General features: G+C 37.4%; 1 protein-coding gene across 1 annotated transcript in view; it reads right to left on the bottom strand.

Moving 5' to 3' along the window:
* Nucleotides 1-25,266, bottom strand: part of Atg14 (autophagy related 14) — a 39,754-nt gene that overhangs the window by 13,164 nt on the left and 1,324 nt on the right. Inside the window, exons 2-5 of the mRNA XM_077799614.1 lie at nt 12,833-12,895; nt 10,437-10,479; nt 5,176-5,257; nt 1,495-1,732 (exon numbers count right to left, since the gene is read on the bottom strand). Coding sequence (XP_077655740.1) covers nt 1,495-1,732; nt 5,176-5,257; nt 10,437-10,479; nt 12,833-12,895 — 426 coding nt within the window. The remainder of the gene's footprint in view (nt 1-1,494; nt 1,733-5,175; nt 5,258-10,436; nt 10,480-12,832; nt 12,896-25,266) is intronic.

Genomic DNA, 25,266 nt, shown 5'->3' with positions numbered 1-25,266 from the left:
TGTTGGATATGTAATCTGTTGACTGAAGAGTCATTATGTGACATATAACATGTTTTCTTCTTGAGGAAATTTCTCTTATGGGAAAGTTGCAAGAATTTTTAAGTTTTTCTGCATACATTTCACTCAACTTCTCCAAATTATCAACCCAGGAAAATACAATAATCAAAACTAGGTAATTAACACTGCTACTATACTATGAACTCATCTTACAGACTACTCAACTCTGTAGCTCTGATTAGCCTTTTGATAGCATTTTGTGGGCCCAGGATACAATATGGGATCACACACTGCATTCAGTTGTTGGTCTCCTAAAATCTGGAACAGGGCCTTAGTTTTTTTTCTATTGTGACATGTTTTAACGCTAATATTGTTGACCTATCAGAATTTCATTTGGCATAAGGTTCTAGTTAGCCAGCTTCTACCTCTCAAAGGCTTAGCCAGCTGTCCTTATATCAATTTTTGGACAATCCAACTTCTCCCCACTGATCTAAGTTGTCCTGGTAGAGTTTGCTTCTGAACTTCCTATTCTGCTCTATTTAAAATCTGTGCTTTTATTTTTCTATTTGTTAACTCTTACTAATAACAAATTACCTGGAAGCAAATATCAGACCTCTGGGTTTTTTGGAAGCCAATTATGGCAACAGACCAAAGGCCAGGCTGCAGTATAGGCAAGAAAGGTTGCTTTCACTGCCTGATTCCTCAATGCTGGAGACCGAGGAGCCAAAATAGACAGAATATCCTCAACTGGAAATAGCCAGAGCACACAAGAGCCTTCAGTGGTTGTTTCCAAAGCTGCTGATCATCAGCAGCATCTACAGACGTATTCTGAGATGGATTGGGAGGCTGGTGGAGTGTCCTCTGGAACCTTAGTTTTCAAAAGCCCATGGGTGATTTGGATGAAGAACCAGGTGGGGGACCACTGTCTGTCCATCCCTAATTTCTGTGGATCCCCGTGCATTTGTGCCTGAGACTAAAATCACAGCATTCAACTGACAACAGCTAATATAATAAAAGCCAGTTACCAGGAAAAGGTGAAGTCAACATGTGTACCCACCATCTAAGAGAACTAGCACTAGGTGTTTTCCTACATATCAGGTCATGATTTCTCTGCAAAGTAGGGATTTTTCCATCCCTACTTAAATACGTAGGAAAATCAGACTTGGATGATGTTCAAGAACATGTCCCAGAGCAAACAACTAATGGTCTGGCTGGGAATGCAACTGACATGACCCGGCAGGTAGGTCTTAACCAGGAGGGTGAGTCACATATAACCTCTATGAGAGCACATATGTGGACCATGCCCCTCACCCTGGCTGTCTCCCCAACTTCGCACAGTGTACTGTTTGCTGAAGCAGATAAGACTTAAAATTCATTATCAGGAAAACCAATGAGCCTAGAATGACACTTAATATATGCTTGAAAAACAATATTTGGAACTTGAAAAACAATATTTGGAGCACCTATTCCTAGAATCAAAAGCCTTGCTTATTGTACCTCACACCAGTCTTTACTTCATCAATTGGAAAAATGACAGAGGTGAGCTCTAATATATGGGATCGCCGAAGACTTGCCAGACGCTCATAATGACTTCTTAAGTCATTGGTTTTTTTTTCTACCAGGTCACCAAGTTTGCGATTGTGCCTCTGAATCTTCTCCTTTTTCTCTTGGTGCCGTTGTGCTCGACTATACAGCTTCTGGTTCTTTTCCTTGGTTTTCAGAAGGCCTTCAGAATCTAAAATGTATAAACACCACACAATTACCTCTGCAAACAGTTCCTGTGTGCTGCAGTATCTGTGTGTGCATTAAGTATCTTTCTGAGGACCTCTCAGCCTACCTATTCAGTTGCAGGTATGAGATTTCCTTCTAATGGTTTTACTCTTCCTTAGATGCATCTCTTTACCATTTCTACTCAATGAGAACGTCTTAAAGATTCAGTCTCATGCAACAAGTTTATCCCTTTTCATGATCTCTACTGAGCTTTTACAGGTGTTCAAAGGAGTATGTTCAGCCATGGTGCTAAGTCAAGACTTTTGGGGACGGTTTCAAATCTAATATTATAAACCTTCACAGGTGGCAAGAAATCACCATGGTCACCACATCTGCAACCAGTGCAGATCCAGAACATAGAGCTATCCTTTTCATCTCCCTCAAAATGGCAAAACTTTTTTTTTCCTTTTAGGTATTAGAGATTAAACACAGGAGTGTTTTAACCAATGAGCTATATCCTTTTTTATTTTGAGACTGGGACTTATTACATAAGTCTAACTTGTCCAAGCTGGCCTTGAACCTGCTATCTTCTTGTCTTAGCCTCCTGAGTCACTGGATTACAGGCATATGCCACTAAGCCCAGCAAAATGTGAAAACATTCTATCATCTAATCTTGCATCTTTAAATAAGTAACTGATTGCAGCACAGATAAACTCAACCCTGCAACTGTTATATAATTTAACTTCCTTATCTATGCCAGATATATTTAACTATATTGTGAAACTCTAAAACTGAAAAATTGTGAAGTGAGTCATCAGGCTTTGTAGTTTATCATCTGTGCCCTTTCTTTCATACCTGTGATAGTCCAACATCACAGGTTAAAAACAGACAGACTATTGGGTGGCATGGTCTTAATTCATGAGCTGAGACCAAGATCACTTCTGGAATCAACTCCTTCAAAATTTTTCACAAAATTGTGAGAGTATGGCCTAGAAGGTGGGAATAAGACCTCATTTACAGAGCAACAGTTCCCTACCCTGGCAGGCAGCCGTACTACTCAAAATGAGGCTCATGGATCTGGGATGGCCTGAAAACTGTTGCCAATCATGGCAAGAGAACAGGCCTTGCTGGTGTACTTGGCCCTGGGTTCCATCCCTAATACCCATGGCGGGTGAGGGAAGTACATAAATTCAGAATAATCATGTAGAATCATTTTTCTTCAACAGGGCAACACAATATTGCCACAACATTCAAATGTGTGATCATTTTTCTAAGTCTAGGGGGATCCCAGGATTTTCTCTCTATAGTTTAACATAGTTACCAGGTGACTGACAATTTGCTAGAAACAGAAACCATTGTCACAGACTGCACTGCTTTACAACCATGTTTTTTATTTTCTGTGGCGGGTGTTTTTGTTTTGGGGTTTAGGAACCTGCTAAAAAGAGCTGACCAAAGCTTTCAACTTGCTTATCAGAGAAATGTGCATGCTCAGTACATTCTACACTTCACAAATAACTTCACAAACAGATGGCTGGTGGCAAACCCTAGTCTGAACACCATGGGAGGACGGGGTAAAAAGGCAAACTAATGTTAAGTAATGAGTGCCTATGCTGCTATGGAACCCAAAACGTGGAGGAATGCAAGCCAAATGCAGTGGATCACTGGCTGGCTGTAGCTCTGAGCACCACTCGCTCCATGCTGCCCTGCTTCTCTAGCTTGCAACTCTACACAAGTTCTTTATTAGAACGTTTTCAAAGGAAGTTTTTACTCCATTACATGCCACTATAAAATACTTTGATGCTTCTGAAAGCAACAAAGACAAAGGAATTCACAAGGTAGAAGGTGACTCATTCTAAACTTTAAAACATTCATCTTCAAAAATACATGTTTCTAAGGATGTAGGATTGCTAAAAGTACTCAAATTTTGACAACCACTTAAGAATGAAGTATTCAAATGTAATGTAAAATCTGTACAAATTAAAATATGTAGGAGATTCACTAAGAGGAAAAAGTCAGTATACTGTGCTTCTGGCATGAGCTAATGATTATTATAAGTGAATACCAAGTTAGACCAAGTTTCCTATTAACTAAGGAATTAAGAAGTATTTGCTCCCATTTTCTTTTTCATTTTGTGATGCTGGGGGTCAAACCAAGAGCAAAGCATGTGCTCTACCACTGAACTACATGCTTGGCCCTTCCTTTTTGTTCTCCTTTCCCTTTTGTGGTACTAGGTATTGAACCCAGGAGCCACTACCACTAAGCTACTACTAAGCTCCCTAGTTGTTGTTATTGTTCTTCTTCATTGTTGCCGTTGTCGTCATCATTGTCGTCATCATCATCATCATATTATTATTATTATACTGGGGATTAAATTCAGAGGTGCTTTTTAAAAAAATTTTTTTTAGTTGTAGATGGACACAATATCTTTATTTTTATGTGGTGCTGAGGACTGAACCAAGTGCCTCACATGTGCTAGGCAAGAACTCATCACTGAGCCACAACCTCAGCCCCAGAGGTGCTTTTAACAACTACATCCCTGGCCCTTTTTGTTTATTTTGAGACAGGGTCTCACTAAGTTGCCTAGGACCTAATTTTCTGAGGCTGGCCTCAAATTTGCAATCCTCTCATCTCCGCATCCCTAGTCACTGGGATTACAGACATGCCACTCACTGCACACAGATTATTTTTTATTTTATTTTAATTAATTTATTTAATTTATTTTTTGGTAATAAGAATTGAAATTCAGAGCACTTAACCACTGAGCCACATCCTCAGCCCTTTTTATTTTGAGACAGGGCCTTGCTAATTTGCTGAGGTCAGTTTTGAACTTGCAATCCTCCTGCCTTGGCCTATGGAGTTGCTGGGATTATGGCATATGCCATCATGCCCAGGTGAGCACTTCCTTAACTTTAAAAGGGAAGAATAGCAGCTTCCTGAAGGACTCTAAATGGTATGTTTATATAATTCCTTATACGAATGTCTTATAAAAAGAAGGGAATGCAAGTACAGGTTGAACATACCTGATAAGAAGAAAATTTGAAATTAAAAAATACACTACAAATCCAAGACTTTTTGAGAATCAATACCATGCCACAAAAAGAAAATTCCACACCTGACCTAATGAGACAAGTCACAGCCAAAAGACAAACACATTAAAAATAATGCATAAAATTATCTCTACACTATGTGTATAAGGTATATACGCAACAAAGAAATTTTTTGTTTAGACATGGGATGCAGTCCCAAGATATCTCATTAATGTAAATGCAAAAATTTAAAAAAAAATCGGAAATCTGAAACACTTCTAGTCCTGAGCATTACAGGTATGAGATGCTCAACTTGTAAATTTTTCCAAGTGGACACTGCTGTTATCCTGTCTCTCTTTTGCCATCCCTTTAGTTTATTAATCCCATGAAATTCCACATAAGCCCTTTACTTGGACTGGATAGAAGGGGGGAAATTACTTACTTTTCTTCATTTCTTCATTTCCTTTACATATGGTTTGTTTTAGCTGTTCAATCCTCATCTTACAAGACATTATTTTCCATCTCTGGAAAAAGGCATATATCAAACATTAATCTCTTATGATTAATATGATTATCTAGGATCACTACTTATTTTCATGCATATATTAGAAAACATAATAAAATGAGCAATATAATCATATCTAGTATAGGTATCGTAACTATGGTAGATTACAAAAAAGAAAACATTTTTCTGGTTCAATGCAAAAGCTGCTAGGAGATTGAGAAAGAAATTCACAAAGTTCTTTTCCATGTGTCAATGAGCAAAAAGAAAAATGTTGAAAATTCTTAACTTGCTCTATCCAGTATACAGCTAGCTCCTAGTCACATGAGGCTATTTAAAACTCAATTAAAATTACATCAAAGAAAAATACATCAGTTTCTTACTTAGTCTACCCACGTGTCAAAAGGTCAACACCACACACAGCTAGTGCTATCATTTTGGAGGGTGGAGACAAAGGATATTTGCATCATTACAAAAGGTCTTATTAATGTACTGATCTACACTTTGAGTGATGGTTACTAAGACACTTTTAACATTACTGTATGATCTCACACAGTAAGTAAATTATTCCTATGCAGGGCATAGAAATAAAAACTGCACTGAAACCAGTTTTATTTTTAAAGTGTATAACAAGTAACAATTTTCTGAAATGCTCAGAAAATTATGTGAAACATGAAATTGACTATTTATTTATTTTTTGACACCAGGGATTGAATCCAAGGGCATTTTACCAATGAGCCACATCCCAGCATTTTTAAAAATTTTGAACTGGGTCTTGCTAAGTTGCTGAGGCTAGCCTTGAACTTGCGACCCTCCTGCCTCAATCTTTCAAATTACTGGGATTACAGGTATGTGCCACTGTGCCCAGTGAAATTACCTTCTTATATCATCAGGAATGGCACAGCCAGGTAATAGCTACCCCTAACATGAATAAAAGATTAAAAAAAAAAAAAGGGACCATACTTTAAGTTAAACAGTATGATTACTTTCTAATACGTCCATAAATATGGACACTTAAAAGCTTACAACAATGTTCCAATGTGTACAGCATTAACACTTATCTAAGTAGTCTATGGCAAAAGACACAAAACAGGCTGTAGGGAAGTGACAGAGGGAGAACTTTTATTCTCTCCAATGAACCCAAAGAGACATTCAAGATCAGATTCAGCTGGGTGCAGTGGCTCACACCTGTAATCCCAGCAGTTTAGGAGGCTGAGACAAGAGGATCTAAGTTAGAGGCAATCTCCAGCAACTTAGAAAGGCTCTATGTAACTTAGCGAGACCCTGTCTCAAAGCAAAAAAAAGGGGGGGTGGGGGATGTGTCAGGGTAGTTAAGCAACTCCAAAAAAAAGAATGCACTCAGAGGAACTGACAAGTTCAGAAATAAATTGGAAATGAGTTATCTTCATTGCTGCTGTGTGTGTGTTTGGAGGGGGGTTGCTGGGGATCAAACCCAGGTGCACATGCTAGGCAAGTATTCTACCACTGAGCTACACCCCTAGCCCTGAAAGATTTTCATTCTAAAAGGTAGTGGTTTTTAAGAATCAATACTGACTAGAAATTCTAGCCAGAGTAATTAGGCAAGAGAAGGAAAATATAAGGGATAAAAATAGGCAAGGAAGAAACCAAATTATCACTGTTTACAGATGATCTGAAACTAGAAGATCCAAAACACTCCACCCAAGCCTGCTATAGCTAACAAACAAATTTGGCAAAGTAGCAGGTTACAAAATCAACAGCTTTCCTATACACCAATCATGACTCTGCTGAAAAAAAAAATCAGGAAAACAACTCTATTCACAATAGCCTCAAAAGAAAAAAAAAATCTCAGGAATAAATCTAACCAAGGAGATGAAAGACCTCTATCCACAATGAAACTACTCTACAGAATATTGAAGAAAAATATTGAAGACCTCAGAAAATGAAAAGACTTCCCATATTCATGGATGGGCATAATTAATATTGTTAAAAAATGTCCATACTATAAAAAGCAACATTCAGATTCAATGCAATCTCCCTTAAAATATCAATGACATTCTTCACAGTACTAGAAAAAACAGTCCTAAAATTCATTTTGAAGAATAAAAGACTCAGAATAGCCAAAGCAATTCTAACCAAAACAGCATTGCTGGAGGTATCACAATATCTAACTTCAAATTATACTCAGAGCTATAGTAACAAAAACTGCATGGTACTGGCATGAAAACAGAAACATAGATCAATGGTGCAGAAGAGAAGACACGGAGACAAATCCCACATCTACAGTCATTTGTTCTTTGACAAAAGTGGCAAAAATAAATTGAAGAAAAGATAACCTTTTCAAAAATGGTGCTGCGAAAACTGGTTATCCATATGTACAAGAATGAAGCTATACCCTTGTATTTTACCCTCCACAAAAATCAACTCAAAATGGATCAAAGACCTCAAAATTAGACCAGAAACAATGCAACTTCTAGGAAAAAACATAGGGTCAACACTCCAGTATATAGGTACAAGCAATGACCTTCTCAATAGGACCCCTAAAGCTCAGGAAATAATGCCAAGAGTTAATAAGTGGGACGACATCAAATTAAAAAGCTTCTGCACAGCAAAACAAACAAACAAATAAATAATTGAAATGCAAAGAGAGAACCTACAAAATGGGAGAAAAATCTTTGCTAGTCCTTCTTCTGAGAGGATTAATATCTAGAATATACAAACACAAACACACACACACACACACACACACACACACACACACACACACAAAGCAAGTAACCCAATTAATAAATGGACAATGAATTAAACAAACACTTCTCAAAAGAAATACAGTCAACACGTATATGGAAAAATGTTCAATATTATCAGCAATTAGGAAAATGCAAACCAAAACTACACTGAGATTTCACATACTAATAGCAATCAAGAATACAAACAATAAATGCTGGAAAGGATGTGGAGAAAAAGAAACATTTTTACACTGTTAGTGGAACTGTAAATCAGTACAACTGCTATGAAAATCAGTCCTTTGAGGAGGTTCCTCAAAGGACTAGGCATGGAACCACCATGTGACCCAGCTACCCCACTTCTGTATTTATCCTAAAGAATTCAAGTCATCATACTACAGTGACACATGCACACCCATGTTTATAGCAGTACAATTCACAATAGCCAAACTACGGAACCAGCCTAGGTGTCCATCAATGGATGAATAAAGAAAATGTGGTTTTATAAACACAATGGAGTTTTATTACTGGTCAAATTATGTTGTTATATCATGTACATGTACAAAAGTACAACAAATCCCATCATGTACAACTAGAATGCAAATATTTAAAAAAATGTAAAAAATGGCAATATTGAAGTTTTTGAAAAGAAAAATAGAGAATTTAGAAAAATTTCTCACAGATTTTTGTTTACTCACTTCATTCACAGCATAAGCAATATTCACCTTTATTATAAATATTCTTTGTAAAAAACTATGCATGTGTAAAAAAGTATGCATCATAAAAAAATTATGATGATTATTGTATGAGGTGTGGGAGAATCAAACATTGCAGAAGGAAAAAAAAGAAATGTGACTGTTAGCCTGTTTCCTCTTCAGTAGTGGAATCTCTGTGTTCATGTATGTGTATGCTGTGCTCGGACCTAGGGCCTCTTGAATGCTAAGCATGCACTCCTCCGCTAAGCTCAGCTCCCAACCTCAAAAGGCCATCTCCAAAATTTAAGTTTGATGAGTATTTTTTCTTTTTAGAGAATATTTACATCTAAAATACACTCGAAACAACAACAAAATAAAATACCCACAACAAATGGAATCATACTTTAGCTTCACCTTCCATTTTCATTAAAAAAAATGTGTCTTGGGCTGGGGATGTGGCTCAAGCGGTAGCGCGCTCGCCTGGCATGCATGTGGCCCGGGTTCGATCCTCAGCACCACATACAAACAAATATGTTGTGTCCGCCGAAAACTAAAAAATAAATATTAAAAAAATCTTCTCTCTCTCTCTAAAAAAAAAAAATGTGTCTTGGGGGCTGGGGTTGTGGCTCAGTGGTAGAGTGCTTGCCTAGTACATGTAAGACACTGGGTTCACATCTCAGCACCACACAAAAATAAATAAATAAAATAAAGGTAGAAAAAAAGATGCTGTAAAAAAAATGTCTTGGACATACTTCCATACTGACACATGTAAATCAATCACTTTAAAAAAAAAAATCTTAAAAATTTAATTGACATGGTAATTGTATAAATTTATGGGGTTGAGTGAAAGTGACCTTTCAATACAGAAATACAAAGACCATTTTTTTTTCCAACACCTTCTTACTTTGATAGCTTTTTATCTCCTACTGATGCATGAACATTTAGAGTATTCACACATTAACTTTACCACCAGGGATGCGGATAGCCTGCTTCTTTATCCATAAATCTATGCCTTTAGGTGCATTTCCTTGGGAGGAAAATGGCTGGATATATGATATGTGCTCTTTAAAAACCGCCACAAAACTGTCCCCAAATCAAATGTGCTCATGGATACTCCCACCAACGTGGATGGAAGTGTTAAGAGTTGTCACTTTTATCAAACTCCTTATTTCCTATGTTGTTTTTCTCAGTCTGTTAATTTTGTTTAGTGTTTTTAACACAGAACCTTCTAACTTGTATATATAATCTGTCCAATTACTTTACCCTATGGCTTATAAAGATCCCACACTCCCCCAGGTTACAAAAATACTCTTCATGCTTTAATATTTTTATGGGTTTACATATTTCATTTAATCATTGATCCACCTGGAGTGTGTTTACTATGAATAATTTTTGCAAAAAGAATAAGCCATTGTTTTTGTGTTTCTGTATCTATACCAAACTTCAGTTACTCTTTGATGGCTCCACAATTATATGCCCATATTCTGTTTTGGGAATGTAGATGAAACGTCGGAGAGGGCTACATAAACATATTTAAGAACAGGACTTCCAGGCTGGAGAGGGCTACATAAACATATTTAAGAACAGGACTTCCAGGCTTGAGCCTCTCTTTCTCACTCCACTTTTTAATAAATCTGTACTTTGCCTGTTAAAAAAAAAAAAAAAAAAAAAAGACTTCCAAAAGTAATAAAAAATAATTTAAATTCAAAATTACCTTGAAGCTTCACCAACTTAAAAATATGTAGCCTCAGGTATAAAGAATATTAATAGAATATTAATATAAATTCTTCTTAGAACTTACCAACTGATCTGTTATCCATTTTCCTTCCATAGCTTTTAATACCCTGTAGGGAGAAAAAACAGAAAACAAATTCTTAATAGAATTTTGTGAAACTTGGAAGTGTAAAATCAACTTTTTAGAATAAGCTGGGTGCAGTGGCACATGACTATAATTCAGTGACTCAGGAGGCTGATGGGGGAGCATCACAACTTCAAGGTCAGCCTCAGAACTTAGCAAGACCCTGTCTCAAAACAAAAAATAAAAAGGACTAGGGATGTGGCTCCGTGGTAAATTGCCCCTGGATTTAAGCCCTAGTACCACAAAAATACATAAGGACTTAGAAATGGCTAGAAATACTAATGTGGGACTTGGCATTTCAAGTGTTTCCCAAATTCCTTGTTCTCCATAGTTCTCCAACACTGCCAAGAGCCTTACTTTAGAAATCCCCAATAAAGTTCCATGAAGTTCCTGTTGTCTTTAGTCATAATCAATAATTCCCAGGCATAATTAATGATGCTGTGCACAGTGGCACATGCCTGTAATCCTAGCAGCTGGAGAGATGTAGGGAGGAGGATCGAGAGTACAAAGCCAGCCTCAGCAAAAGCGAGGCACTAAGCAACTCAGAGAGACCCTGTCTCTAAATAAAATACAAAATAGGGCTGGGGTTGTGGCTCAGAGACCTAGTACCACTAAGTTCACTACTCCCCCACTGCCACAAAAAATAATGTCAGCTATAAGAGAATTCATAATCTAAAATATGATGCTTACTTCCCAAATGGCACGAACCAGCAACTCTAAAATTTTGTCCTATGGAATAAAGTATTCTATGGGAAAAAAAATGTAGTTCCTGTGATCCAGTAATAAAGAAAATTTGTTGAGTTAAATAAATTCAAGCAGGTTTCTCTAATGAAGAATATTTTATTTGTTCACCAATGTGTTTATTCAAATCACAGCAAACTCTCTTTAGCGGATCAGACCCCACTTTGGGATTCACTGGCAAAAATGTCAATTATTTTTATCTGCAGAATTAGACCTCCATGTTGGCCTACTTTAGGAAACCTTTGGAGAAAATCCCTATAAGGGGCAGTCACATTCTGAGATACTGAGCATAGGCTTTCAATATCCAAAATGGGTAAGAAAATAATTCAGCCCATAGTAATGAAGTAAATGTGAGACTTCACAGGAGAAAATTTAATGTTTTAAGATCTCTTCAAAGAAGCTGGGAATGTGATGGTGCACATCTGTAATCCCAGCAACTCAGGAGGCCGAGGCAGGAGGATCAAAAGTTCAAGGCCAGCATAGTCAATTTAATGAGATCCTGTCTCAAAAGAAAACATTTAGAAAGGACCAGGGATATGGCTCAGTGATGGAGTGTCCCTGGGCTCAATCCCTAGTATTGCCCCCGACACCCGCCAAAAAACAAAAACAAAAATTCTATTGAAAAGTGGAATAAAATACCTGAAATTGAGGTTGTCTTGAAAAATATGGGGCATGTGGAATCATGTTTAGATAATAGCTACTTCCCCAAAATACTAGAAGTAGCTAATCATCAACCTAGTAACATCAGAATAAATTTCAACTCTACTAGCTGAGATTAATGATGGAGAGAGAGGAAAGAGATTATTTCAAAAAATCTAAACTAGGCTGGATACAGTGGTACATGCCTGCGATCCCAGCTACTTGGGAAACTGAGTCAAGGAGGATCACAAGTTCAAGGCCAACCTGGGCAACTTAGACCCTTTCTCAAAATAAAAAGGATTGAGAACGTAGTTCATTGATAGAGTGACCCTGGGTCCAATACCTAGTTCAACAACAAAAAAAAAGAAAAATTCTACAGGACAATTCTTAAACCTAGGAGGTGAGAGATTCATTAGAATACTCACTAACATCTCAGATTCTCAGGCCTTGCCCCAGACCTACAAAATCAGAATGGCTCAGGATATGATTCTAAGAATCTGCATTTTTAAAAACTGTTATCTCAAATGACTGAATTCTGACAAAGATGATCTGCAGACCACACTTGGCCCAACACTGAACAGAAGAGGAGAGGTCAATGAAAGCACCAAGAGCCTATGGGAGCCACCAGTATCAACTTAAGTCTAAGCAAGCCTACTATTGTGAGCCCACATGCCACACGTCAATAAGAAAGGCATGGGGTTTGATTCATCCATCCAAACATTTGCCAAACACCTGGCATACCTACTGTATGCCAGGCACCAGGTCTGGGGCTGATGTTTTCTAGAAGCCTGATATCCCCTGCTTTACCTTTCTCAGATATACTCCTTTCCCAAACTTTAAAAGACTATGCACTAAACTAAGTAAGTTAACAAACATTATATCTGCATACCTTAGCAATGAATTAAACCAAGTGGTGACAGATAACCTTCACAAATCAAAAATCAAATTAAAAAACTCACTCTTTTTGAAATTCTTCTTGCTTGCTCTTAAGTTGACTTAACCTTTCCTTCTTGTCAATAAACCTGTAAGAAAAAAATTCAATGTTTTATTTAATGTTCATTTTTTTCACAGTTCATTGACATTATACAGGTCCCTGAGAGTTGATCATTTTTGTGAAAATGACACAGTTCTTAACATAACAGAGATCCTCAATGGGATGCACACAGCTGCTTGCTGGGTTTATAAAATGTTTACAAATTCTTTCTCCCAACAGGTTAAATTATTTTTCAAAGGATGCACATGAGAATACTAAAATAAATTTGAATTCAAGAAAATTGAGACTGTCTTTTTTTTTTTTTTTTTTAAACAGTACTGGGGATTGAACCAGCACTTACTTCTGAGGTAATCCCCAGCCCTTTTTAAATTTTCTATTTTGAGACAGAGTTTTGCTAAGCTGCCCAGGCTGTCCTTGAACTTTTTTTTTTTTTTTGGTAATGGTAATTGAAGCTAGGGGCACTTAACTACTGAGCCATATCCCCAGTCCTTTTTCATATTTAGAGATAGGGCCTCGCTAAGTTGCTGAGGCTGGCTTTGAACTCATGATCTTCCTGCCTCAACCTCCTAAACTGCTAGGATTACAGGTGTTTGCTACCATGCCCAGCTGACCTTGAACTTTGATACTCTTGCCTCAGCCTCCTAAATTGCTGGTATTACAAGTGTGTGCCACCATGCCTGTCTTGATGCTTCCATTACAAAAATAATTTTAATTATATAATTATCTACAGTCCCCCTATAGTGCAATAGCACATAAGAACTTCTTACTCCTATTTAGTATCCACTGTCCACCCTCCCTTGATACTTCCCTCCCCACTACTTTCTCTGACTCTTGTAATCACCATTCTACTCAATTTCTATGAAACTAACCTTTTTAGATTATAAACATAAGATTATGTGGCACTTTTCTTTTTGTGCCTAACACAATGATCTCCAGTTCCATCCATGTTGTTGTTAATGCTTTCTTCCATTTTAATATAGTTAAAAAACTTCCCTCTGCTTGTTTAGCTACAGCCTAAAATTTTTGATGTGGTATATTTTCATTATCATTTAGTTTAAAACTCCTAATTTTCCAGAAGGTTCCTTCTTTGCCCCATAAGTTATTTAGAAGTGTACTGCTTAGCTTCCAGATATATAGGTTTTTTTAGGTAATTTATTGTTACTGCCTTCAAATGTAACTCAGATGTAGGCACAGTATACTCTGAGACTTTAATATTTGATTAGTGTGTCTAATGGCCTTGCATATGGTCTGCCTCTGTGAAAGTTCCATTTGCACTGGAAACAATGAGTGTTTCAGAGCTATCGGGTACAATGTCTAAATTGTGGGCTACTTGACAGTGTAAAAAAAAAATCATTCAGATTTTTCACATCTGTGCTGGTCAGTATGGTGGCCACCATCCACATGTGACTACTAAGCACCTAAAATGTGTTCTGCTACTTAATTAGGACTTGGGGGATAGAAAGTATGACTAACAGCATGCAAGTGATTATGAATTGAGCAAACAGTGGGTCACTATTTTCAAGGGGACTGGGTAATGACACATGCCACAGTAATATGGTATTGAGTCCAAGAATAGGCTTTTGGCCATCTCCTGAATTCCTAGAATAAATGAAAACAATTTAGCAGAACCATCACATCCCTAAAAATAATCTGGACAAAGAAATCTCTCTAAAATATTATTTCTATAACCCTTACTTTGAAACATACCAAAGACATCAACTTCAAAATGTAAAGGATAAAATTATATAATTGTGACCCTACCGTTTAATAGTCACTGAAAATGTATGACATATTAATCAAAAAAGCAAATCAAGTAATATTATATGGAACAAGATTATAAATTTATAATGTGACAATTTAAATTAAATCTTTAGTTCCTCAGCTGCACTGACCACACTGCAATAGGCACCCTGACTTATTGGGACAGTATGGAAACAGAACAGTTCCCTCACCACATAAAGTTCTACTGGATAGCACTGCAAAGTCCATAAAGTGGCAGCTGCATGAAACAGTATTAGGTCACTCAGAAAACAATATGTAAACAAGCCCACACCCCCTTTAAAAACAAACATACTGATAGCAGTAGGAATAACAACAGATAACGATTTCTACTGGATCAAATACTTTGTGAGTCATGTTAACCCTCATGAAGGAAATTAAAAAGAGGTGGCACTAACAAAGCTAGCCAGCAGATGCTATCATGAACGTAGCTGGGTCCACATGACATGTGATTTGCTCACTTGTTACACTCATCCATTCTTCGCATTCTCCAACCCACCACTCATGGAAATGGACTCATCCCACCATCCTGTGTGTTTTCAATATGGTTTACAAGAAAGAACTAAGACGACAGTCACTACATTCAAACATATTTTATCTTAAAAGGTGGGTAAAGAGAGGTGGATTTATGTTTTACATACTGTTTTGCAAGTTGGGTTTGTTTTCATTGAAGAGGTATCATTAAAGTTACATAAACCATTACCCTTTTATTTAAAGATTCTAGTTTTTGTGATGTCTTTTGAAAGAAATCTGCCAGTGAACCTGTTCCATACAAGGTACTTACAACATTATTTCCTGTAGTTTCTCTTCCAATTAAAAATTACCTTCCCGATGGGTGTGGTGGTGCACATTTGCAATTCCAGCAAACTGGGAGGCTAAGGCAGGAATTGTGCAAGTTTGAGGCCAGCCTCAGCAACTTAGCAATATCCTGTCTCAAAATAAACAATTAAAAGGTCTGGGGGCTGGGGTTGTGGCTCAGAGGTAGAGTGTTCACCTAGTATGTGTGAGGCCCTGGGTTCGATCCTTAGCACCACATAAAATAAAGTTACTGAGTCCAACTACAACTAAAAAATAAATTAAAAAAAAAAAAGGTCTGGAGATGTAGTTCAGTGGTAAAGTACCCGAGTTCAATCCCCAGTAACAAAAACAAAACAACAACAACAAAAAAAACCCTTCCATATCATGTACTAAATTCCTCCATACTTGTAAGATTTAAGGTTTTTTACTCCCTAAAAAATTACTCCCTAAATTGACTTTGTTGTTTCCTAAATTCTCCCATATTTTCAGGATTTATTTTTTCCTCATTAAAAAAAAAAAATTACTCCCTTAGGCTGGGGTGTAGTTCAAAGATAGAGCACTTGCTTACCAAGTACAAGGCCCTAAGATTGATCTCAGCACCACCCATGCAAAACCTACTCAAAATTGACTTTCATAGTCCCCCTGCAGTAGGGACTGATGAAAATTAGGAGAGGGTTGGTCACAGAGCCCAGTGGTATGAGAGAGCACACAACCCAGCTCAGGTCTCAAGAGGGAGCTTTCTGGGAGTGATACCTTTCCAAGCTGAACTATGAGGATGAGTTATGGTTGGCCCTGTTAAGAAGAAGAAAGGCATTAAAGGCAGAGGGAATAGGTAATTTGCAAAAAAATTACTGTCTTGAACACCAAAATATTTCAATACACCAAGCAGGTAACAGGAATACAATATGCTGCTAATGAGGCAATGATGAGACCCTGATTACACTCTGCTCCCTAGCTATAATCAAGGGGGCTGAGTAGATCTATCCACAGTTCAGACAACTCACATCAATCTATCCTATACTACCAAAACAACAGCACTAGGCATGAACTCTATTAGCATTCCATATTATTAATTCTTTACTAGGGATAATTAGCACCATAACACCTGCAACTTATTGAGCACCTACTATGTTACATGCCAAGCAAAACACCTTTCATAAGATAATTATAATCTCTCGACCTGCCTGCTCAGTCCTTTCACTCATCTTAGAGCCACATGTGTACCCTATGCCTAAAGTTATGGCAATACTTCAGTCTGATAGACACTACTAATGTGTTTTAAGAAAGACAAAAATGACACATTATATACATGTACTGAAATGTCACACTCCATAAATATGTACAATTATATGTCAAATGGACAAAAATGCATTAAAAGAAATTCCTCTGAGGTAGGCCTGGAGGTGCATGACTATAATCCAGGGACTCAGGAGGCTGAGGCAGGATCCCAAGTTTAAGGTCAGCCTAGGTAACTAAATTAGACTTTGTCTCAAGATAAAAAATAAAAAGGTCTAGGATGCAGCTCAGTAGTACAGTGCCTCTGGGTTCAATCTGCAGTATTGGTGATGATGGTGGTGGTGGTGGGGTGGGGGTGGGGGAATGGCAAATGAAGGCCTGAAAAAAATATACAAAATCTTTGGAACTATAATGCATTTGAAGGAATCAAGGAAACAGATCAGAGATAAAAAGAGATTTGTCTGAAGGTGTCAGTCAGTCATAATAGCAAAATATTGGAAACAATTTTAATGTTCACTATGACAATTATGATGGCTATGAAGGAGACTAAAATATTTTATGGCAAAAGATGTATGTTTTTATGTCATGCTTTGTTTCAAGAAGCAGAACTATATACATGTGATATGATTCTAAATATATATGAATACCCACAATACTGAAAGGAAGTATAAAAAATATTAACCGCTGTGAAAATCTGAGTAATATCTATTTCTTTCTGTATGTGCTTCTGTACAAGTTTTTTATATTAATCATATATATCTTTATAAAAAGGTTAAAAAAAAGAAAAAGGCATCAATTAAAAAGTACTCATGCTCTCCTTCTGAGGATCAACCCCACTATAATATATATAATTCCCCCACTGCATCTAAAGTTCTTGAGACAGATCATACCCTTTCTGGTTTCTTAAGTATGGAGGTGGAGGGGGGCAAGTGATGAGAATTAACTTTCAGCTCAGTGGGAGAGAATTTCCCAGTCCCTGATTTTGGCACAGGTTGCTGTAGAGTGTTAAATGATACTTTCTCTGCTTCTTGGATGTGACCTCCTGAGCAGTTTTCCTCTGCCACTTCCTTCTGTCATGATGTTATGTCTCACCTCCAGCCCAGAAGTACAGAGTTGACCAACCATAGACTGAACTTCTGAAATCAAGGTATTAAGATTCATTTAAGAGATGCTCTCCCCACACCAGGAGGAAAGGAACAACCTTATCTCTGAAGACATAAAGACACAGAGAAGAATCTGAACAACAGGTCTTGCAATTTCCCCCCGTTTCTTTCTTTAAAATTTTTTGTAGTTGTAGATGGACAGAATGCCTTTATTTTATTTGTTAATTTTTATGCAGTGCTGAGGATCGAACCCAGTGCCTCACATATGCTAGGCAAGTGCTTTGCCACTGAGCTACAGCCCCAGCCCCCCCCCCCAGTTTATTTCCACTAGATCATACTCTTTTGTCTTAAATCATATTTCTGACTGACCATTCTTGCTCAAGACTAAGCATAAAAATACACAGGTTGAAAAAGAATAAAAATCAGACAGTAAGAGCTGGGTGCAGTGGTGCACACCTATAATCCCAGCAACTTTGGCAGCAGAGGCAAGAAAATCACAAGTTTGAGGCCAGCCTCAGCAACTAGTAAGAGACCCTATCTCTTTTAAACAAAACAAAACAAAACAAAAACCAACAACTGGGGATGTAGCTCAGTAGTGGAATGCCCCTCCTCCCAAAAAAAGGAAAAAATTAGTTAGGAGAGCCGTTTCTACCATGTTATGTACCAAAGCTACTGAATAAATAAATAAGTTTAAATAAAGATGGCTGAAGAATTAAATATTTATTGAAATGGAATACTAACATGGTAAGAACTACTTGTCATCAAATTTTCATTTATTTTTGGTGCTGGGGACTCTCAAATGTTAAGCACAAACCCTGCCACTGAGCTACACCCAAATTCCTTCATCCTTAAATTCGTAAGGCATTCAAAAATATGAAAAACATACTCCAGTGGTAAGAAAAGAGGTTAATAAAATAGAAATAAACCATTTTCCAGTTTCCTCACTTGTAAGATGGGAATTACGCTTGTGTTTTACTTGGCTATAGGGATTAAACAAAAGAAATGTGAAAGTATCAGATTCAGACACTTGGTACATAACATATGCTAGTCTCCCATTTGTTCACTGCAATGAGTGATTTTACATCTTACTACGTATTAAACTGAACTACAGAATCAGACCATGTGAAGAGACTAAAGAATTGTGAAACTAGGGATAAGAGGGTCCTAATACCTGCTGTGTCTGCACATGTAGAAAGAATGTGCTTTAAATGTCACTATTCATCTTACTCTAAAGCATCCTTTAGAAATGAAAATAGAAAAATTCTTTTTTGTTTACAATATAGTAAACAGAAAAATAAAAGGGAACATTTTGTATAACTTATTTTTCATGGAGTGGCTGAATGATTTTAACTCTAGATTTTTAAAAGAGGAATTTTACAATTGTAAAAGAGTAAAATAGATGAGAAAAGACAGATGTAAAAGATGTTTATGTATAATAGATGCAAAATAAAAACTACCCTTGCAAAATAGTATGTATCTATATATCTCATTTCAGCATAGATATGCAAGAAAATATTGAGACTACTCCTCATCTAAAATAGAGGTACTGCTACATGGTAGTATTGAGAGACTTTGTATCTAAGATGTTTGGACATTTTAAAAAGCAATATTTATAAAATTGTGTTTTCTAAAACACGTGCATTTTACATGTTTCATCAATATAAAAATTCAAACTAATCAAATTCAATCATATTTTGAAGAAAAATAGACCCCCCCCCCATTAAAAAAAAAAGTTTCTGAAATTTTAAAGGGAAGCAAGTTGTCACAAAGTTACTGTTTCCCAAGCGGAGTACCCACCAAAGTGGCCTTCTGAGATTCAGGGTTACAATGTTTATTTGAGGAAGATCAACTCTGGAAGAATTCAGGAAAAACAAATTTATCTGAAACATATTTTAAAGGGATAAATTTAGAAACACTCAATAAAATCTCACATTAATACCTTTCCTACAACCCAGATCTCTAAAGCATCTTGCTTCTTTTTTGGCAATTTTTAAAAGAAAACCCAGACCTCTGAGATATGTCACTGGCTGCTCTGCCACACTCGGGTAAGCACTAGGCTTGCAGCAAGTGTCGATTTTATCAACGCACCAATTCAGTACTACCAACAGCAAATTGCAAATCCCAGGATTATTTTTATAATCATACTTTATGTTTTATTTTCCATTAAGTGCTATATGGCTTTGGTGTTTGAAGAAGACTTTAGATTATGAAAACTCTTTTTGGTTATGATAGGTTTTGAAAACACAGTGTAGATACGATGAGCACTGCAGAGAATCTTCTGAACGTTGGGTCTGGGGATAATTAGAACCTGGCAAAATAACAGATGGAGTTACCTGGAGGTGAGCAAACCCTGCCCCAGGAATCTTCCCACCTTGGTAGGGTGCACAGGCTCAGGGCACTGGCTTTCTGGATTCAGCCCCAGGCCTTGGCTTACTTGAGCTTATGTAACCCTCTGAGATATAGCTCAATCTGTGTAACAACATGATATTGTTAAACTCAATTTTAAAATACAGTTCAGATTTAGAATTTAAGAATTAGCACAGACCATGAGTAAATCAGCCCCCAAAATGCTGAGCCTTAGATTTCTATCTTTAAAATGGGTTCATAACTCTTGAGGGTGTAGTAAGGCACAAATGAGCTAGTAAATGTGAAACCTTTTATAAATTCTAAAAGATATCCAGTGATACTGATTAAAAACAAAAACTGTATTTTTCCTGTAATCCCAGCAGCTTGGGAGGCTGAGGCAGGAGGATCATGAGTTCAAAGCCAGGCTCAGCAATTTAACAAGGCCCTAAGCAATTCAATGAGACCCCATTTCTAAATAAAACATAAAAAAGGGCTGGAGATGTGGCTCAGTGGTTAAGCATCCCTCCTTAAAAAAAAAAAAAAAAAAAGACCCTGTTATTTTCTTAGCAAATCCACATTTTGGGGGGAAAATACTAGTGATATGCTGCATGGGATGTGATGACAACTTTCCTAAAATACATAATCAGACAACAGTGAGTTAATAACCTCTTTCTAAAGATGAGGAGCCTAGCCACCCACCCTGTAGGGTTTTTCTGCTGAAGCAGCACACAGAACTGAATTCTTAAGACAATAGATTTTTATAGGTCACCATGAGTGACAACCAAAAAGATACAGGAAAGGGAACGGCAATATCTAAAGGATACTTTCTGGATATTGGCTGAGACTTCTCCTACAGAAACATCAGCATCAGCACAGAAATTTACAGTAACATCCAAATTTCTTCTCATTTTTTATCCTATCTATCAGTTTGCTTAGTGCCTGCATTTCTGTTTCCTGGAAAAAGTATAATCATAATACCCACATAGTTCTAAAACGTGTCTTTTTAATCCATACTTGAAAAATTGCTAGTTTCTAAACCAGGAGACAGGCCGAGCTTGGTGGCATATGCCTGTAATCCCAGTGGCTCAGTGGCCAAGGCAGAAGAATCACAGGTTTGAAGCCAGCCTCAGCAATCTACCAAGGATCTAGGCAACCCAGTTAGTACCTATCTCAAAATAAAAAACAAAAGGATGTGGCTCAGTAGTCAAGCACACTTAGGTTCAATCCCTGGTAACAACAACAACAACACACCTGCTGACAGATTTCTCAGATCTCAATCCTGGCCCCATTCCTCCACCTATCATGAACTGATAACCAATTTCTTGGTTTGGGGTGGAAAGATTACTCAACCTACCAGTTATCTATGCTGATAATATCTATGCTTAGAATGCTCTTTTGAGTCAGATAAATGTAAAATCCAGAAAATTACACTCCTGTTAAAAGGCCTGTAATTTTAAACTGTTCAGAAGTTACTACACCCAAAGATTATACTGCTTGTTATCATTCCTCTCCTAAGGGAACCTAAGTTAAAATGTGGACAAAAAGGCAGAAAAGAACATGTTGTTTTAAGACAGGGGGCAAGGAAGACGATAAGGAAGGATCATGTGGGTGAGGATACAAAAGTTATGAGGTTATCCCATAAAACAAAGAAAGATAAATTTTGGATATTTTTCCAACAAATCTATATGCCACATTCATACGGTTCACCGAAGTATATGACAGACTCCCTTCTTGGGAGTTAAAGGATCTATTCAATACCTAATTTCCCTTGAATCGCTAAGCCATTAAAACTAGCAGTCAGTGTAAATCCTTGAGAGCAGAGACTCATCTTTCTCTGTAACTTGCCAGAATGTTTTATGCATATAATGGTACCCAATGAGAAACCATTAAAAATTAGTTGGCTATTAGGACAGTGGTCCTGGATCTCAAAAGATTCTTTCACCCTACTAGACACTGAGCAACGTCCAGAAACAAAGAAAAACAAAACCCCTCTTTTAAAGGCACATGGAGTTCAGAGATGGGAGAAAGAAGGGAAGCTGGTTGAACAGATCTCTGTGGCAGTCCTGTTACCCCTGAACCCCAAACTCTCTTTTGTAGCTCCAAATTATGAATCGTTGGGGAATTTGCTCTCCATTTTTTCTGTTTGGTCAGGAAAAGAAATCCAATATAATAAATTATTTTTCTGAATATTCACTGTAATGCTAAAATTCAGCAAAGAATCTATATGTAAGGGTTTTTTTGTTTTTGTTTTTTCAATGCTGGGGATTAAACCCAGGGCCTCACACATGCTAGGGAAGCACAATCTACCACTGAGGTCCACACCCCCACACCAGCCTAAAGTTTTAAAAGTAGTTTTGCCTTTTCTCTTTCTTTGATAATGGTCTATGTGCCATCTCCTGCTGCTAAGTCATGCTTTCATGGAACTACATTCTAGATGCAGATATTTTTCTCAAATAGCATTACACATCATGCCTACCACCAAACAAGAAATAAACTGAATGTTTGCTGAGGGCAATTGCCAAGTAGGAATGACGCATCGAAATTTCCTTGCCAGCCTACCCCATGTTAAATGGACTTGCCTTGGAAATTCGCTGTGACATTGCATGTGTGTTTGAGAAAGGTGACCCTGATCAAGGACGAGGGTGGATCCAGGTTTAGGGTGTATCCTGCAGGTTTTAGGAAGTATCCCGTTTAGGATAATTTGGGTTTAAGGCGTTCCGGTTTAAGACAATCTGGGTTTAAGGCAGTTCCAGGTTTAAGGTTATTCCTGCTGGGAATAGGGTGTTCCTGCTGCCTGAGTTCCAGTTGAGTTCTCGTGGAATTAAAAAAGTATTTGGGACGTGAATTGCGCGGCAGAACTTGGATTTCCCCAGAACATGTGTAGAGGCCGGTGTGAGTTCGGGAATAAAGAATTGCTGTTTGAATCTACAAAGCTGTGAGTGGCTCGTGATTTTGTGCCCAGCCAAGACTGCGGCAAATGTTATTATGACAAATAATGGTGAGAGATGGAGGTGGAAATCTACCTCATTGAGGAAGGTCAGGTAAGCCCTCACTGAGGAAGTGACATTTAAGTTTGGAGATTAAAGTTAAGATAACAGACAAAAAGAAAAGTGATGTAAGCAGAAGGGACAGCATGTGCTTACGGATTTTAGAGAAGGTCATGACTATGGAGCAGTGAATAAGGTGGGGAGGATGGCACGCATTTTTTTTTAAGTGCCTAATATTTGCTAGACATCGGGCTAGGCCCTTTATATGCATGCTTTTATAAAATCATTACTAGACACTTGACACCCAATCTTTTTCAAAATGAAAAAGGCATAAGAGGTTAAGAAACTTGGTCCAAATCATATAGTAAGTTGTGGGATTTGGATTTAATTAGATGTAACATGAATGCAAAGCTCACATTTTTAACTCAACCTTATAGCCAAAGTTAGAGAAGCAAGCAGCTGCCAAATCACATGGGGCTTCATATGCCTTTGCAAGGAGATTGGATTTTATTTTAAATAAAGTGGAATGCCATTGAAAGATTTAAGCAACAGTGGCATTATCTGCTTTACATTTCTACTGAAGCTGCTGTGAGGAGAGAAGTGGGAGGGGGAGTCTTGAGTAAAAGATCATTAAGTAGTAACAATGGAAAAAACAGTGGCCAGGATCAGAAGTGGACACATTCAAGATGTATTCTAGTGTCAGACTGCATTAGGCCAATGACTTAGATGTAGGGAATACAAGAAAAGAGAAGGCTAACCTAACTCCCGGGCTTCTAGCTTTGGATCAGGATGAAGATACTGAAATAGTCCAGGAATAGATTACTTGCAAAGGAGGGGTAGATTCATTCAATCATTTCATTATTGAACTATGTGAAGATAGAACAGTGTACATAAAGTCTTGCCTGCATATAGTTTTACATCACTGGAGTGGGGGGGCACAGTTAGACAAATTAACCTGTGAACCATCCGATGATGATAAGTGATACGGAATAAAGCAGGTTAAGTAGTAAAGAGGTTACTATTTTAATTGAAGGATCCTAAAGAGTCTTTATAATGTATAAGCAGGGTTTAAACAAAACAAACTGTCCTGAATATTTTGGGAGAAAAGATCTTGGCAATCTGAATGTAACTGCGGAAGGCCCTAAGAGAGTGTTCTTGACAAAGAAGCCAAGGTGGTAAAAGAAAGTAGGTAAAGAAGATAATGAGAACACTCATTCTCATTATCTTCTTTACCTACTTTCTTTTACCACCTTGTACATGAATGGATTTTTTAAAATGTGGTAGATATGCACTATAGGGTTTTACTCACGAAATCATGGCATTTGCTGATCAATGGATGGAGATGGAGAACATATGCTTAGTGAAATAAACCAGTCTCAGAAAGCCAAAAAAAAAAAAAGATAATGAGATTAGATCAGAGGAGGAACAGATGATACGGAACTTTGGTTGAGGATCTGGCTTTTACTTGGGGCAAAATGGAAAAGTGCTGACAATTTGAACAAAAGAATGAAGGAGTAGCATTACTCTGACTACAAGAAGGAAATTGCAATAACAGGGCAGGCAAGGGTGGAAACAGAGACACAAGAGGCAGTAATCCTCTAGTGGATCATACCAGGTGATGGTGAGAGGATAAGATTCAGTACAGGTTTTAAAGAGTAGATAGGATTTGTTGATGAAATTAAATATAGCTGCTTAACAATGGAGTCAAAGAGGACTGGAAGATTTTTCTTTTTTGGCCTACATAAAGGAAAAATGGCATTGCCATTTACTGAGTTGGTATGAGGTATGAGGAACAGATTTATAAATTTAAAATCAAGAGTTCAGTTTGCCATATTAAGATGGGATACTTAAGTTTAAGGCTTGTGGCTCTTAAACACAGAAGTTGAATAAGCAGCTGTTTTCTGGATTTCAGAGAGGTCCAAGTTGAAGATATATGACTTGATAAACTTCAGCATCTAGAGGGCATAAATCATGGGAATATTCCTAAGAAACAGTATAGATGGAGAGAAGACCCAGAACTAAACCCTTGATAAACTAAATCAATTAGACATTTCCATCTCACACCAGTATTCTTATAATAAAACTGTTTTTAATTTTTAACACTATCACTTATGATATGGGTGGTTGTAAAGTCATCTAATGCTTCAATG

Source organism: Urocitellus parryii, chromosome 6, assembly GCF_045843805.1.
Source record: "Urocitellus parryii isolate mUroPar1 chromosome 6, mUroPar1.hap1, whole genome shotgun sequence".
NCBI lineage: Eukaryota > Metazoa > Chordata > Mammalia > Rodentia > Sciuridae > Urocitellus > Urocitellus parryii.
The sequence above is the reverse complement of the archived record's forward strand: the minus strand, read 5'-3'. Positions and strand labels throughout refer to the sequence as shown.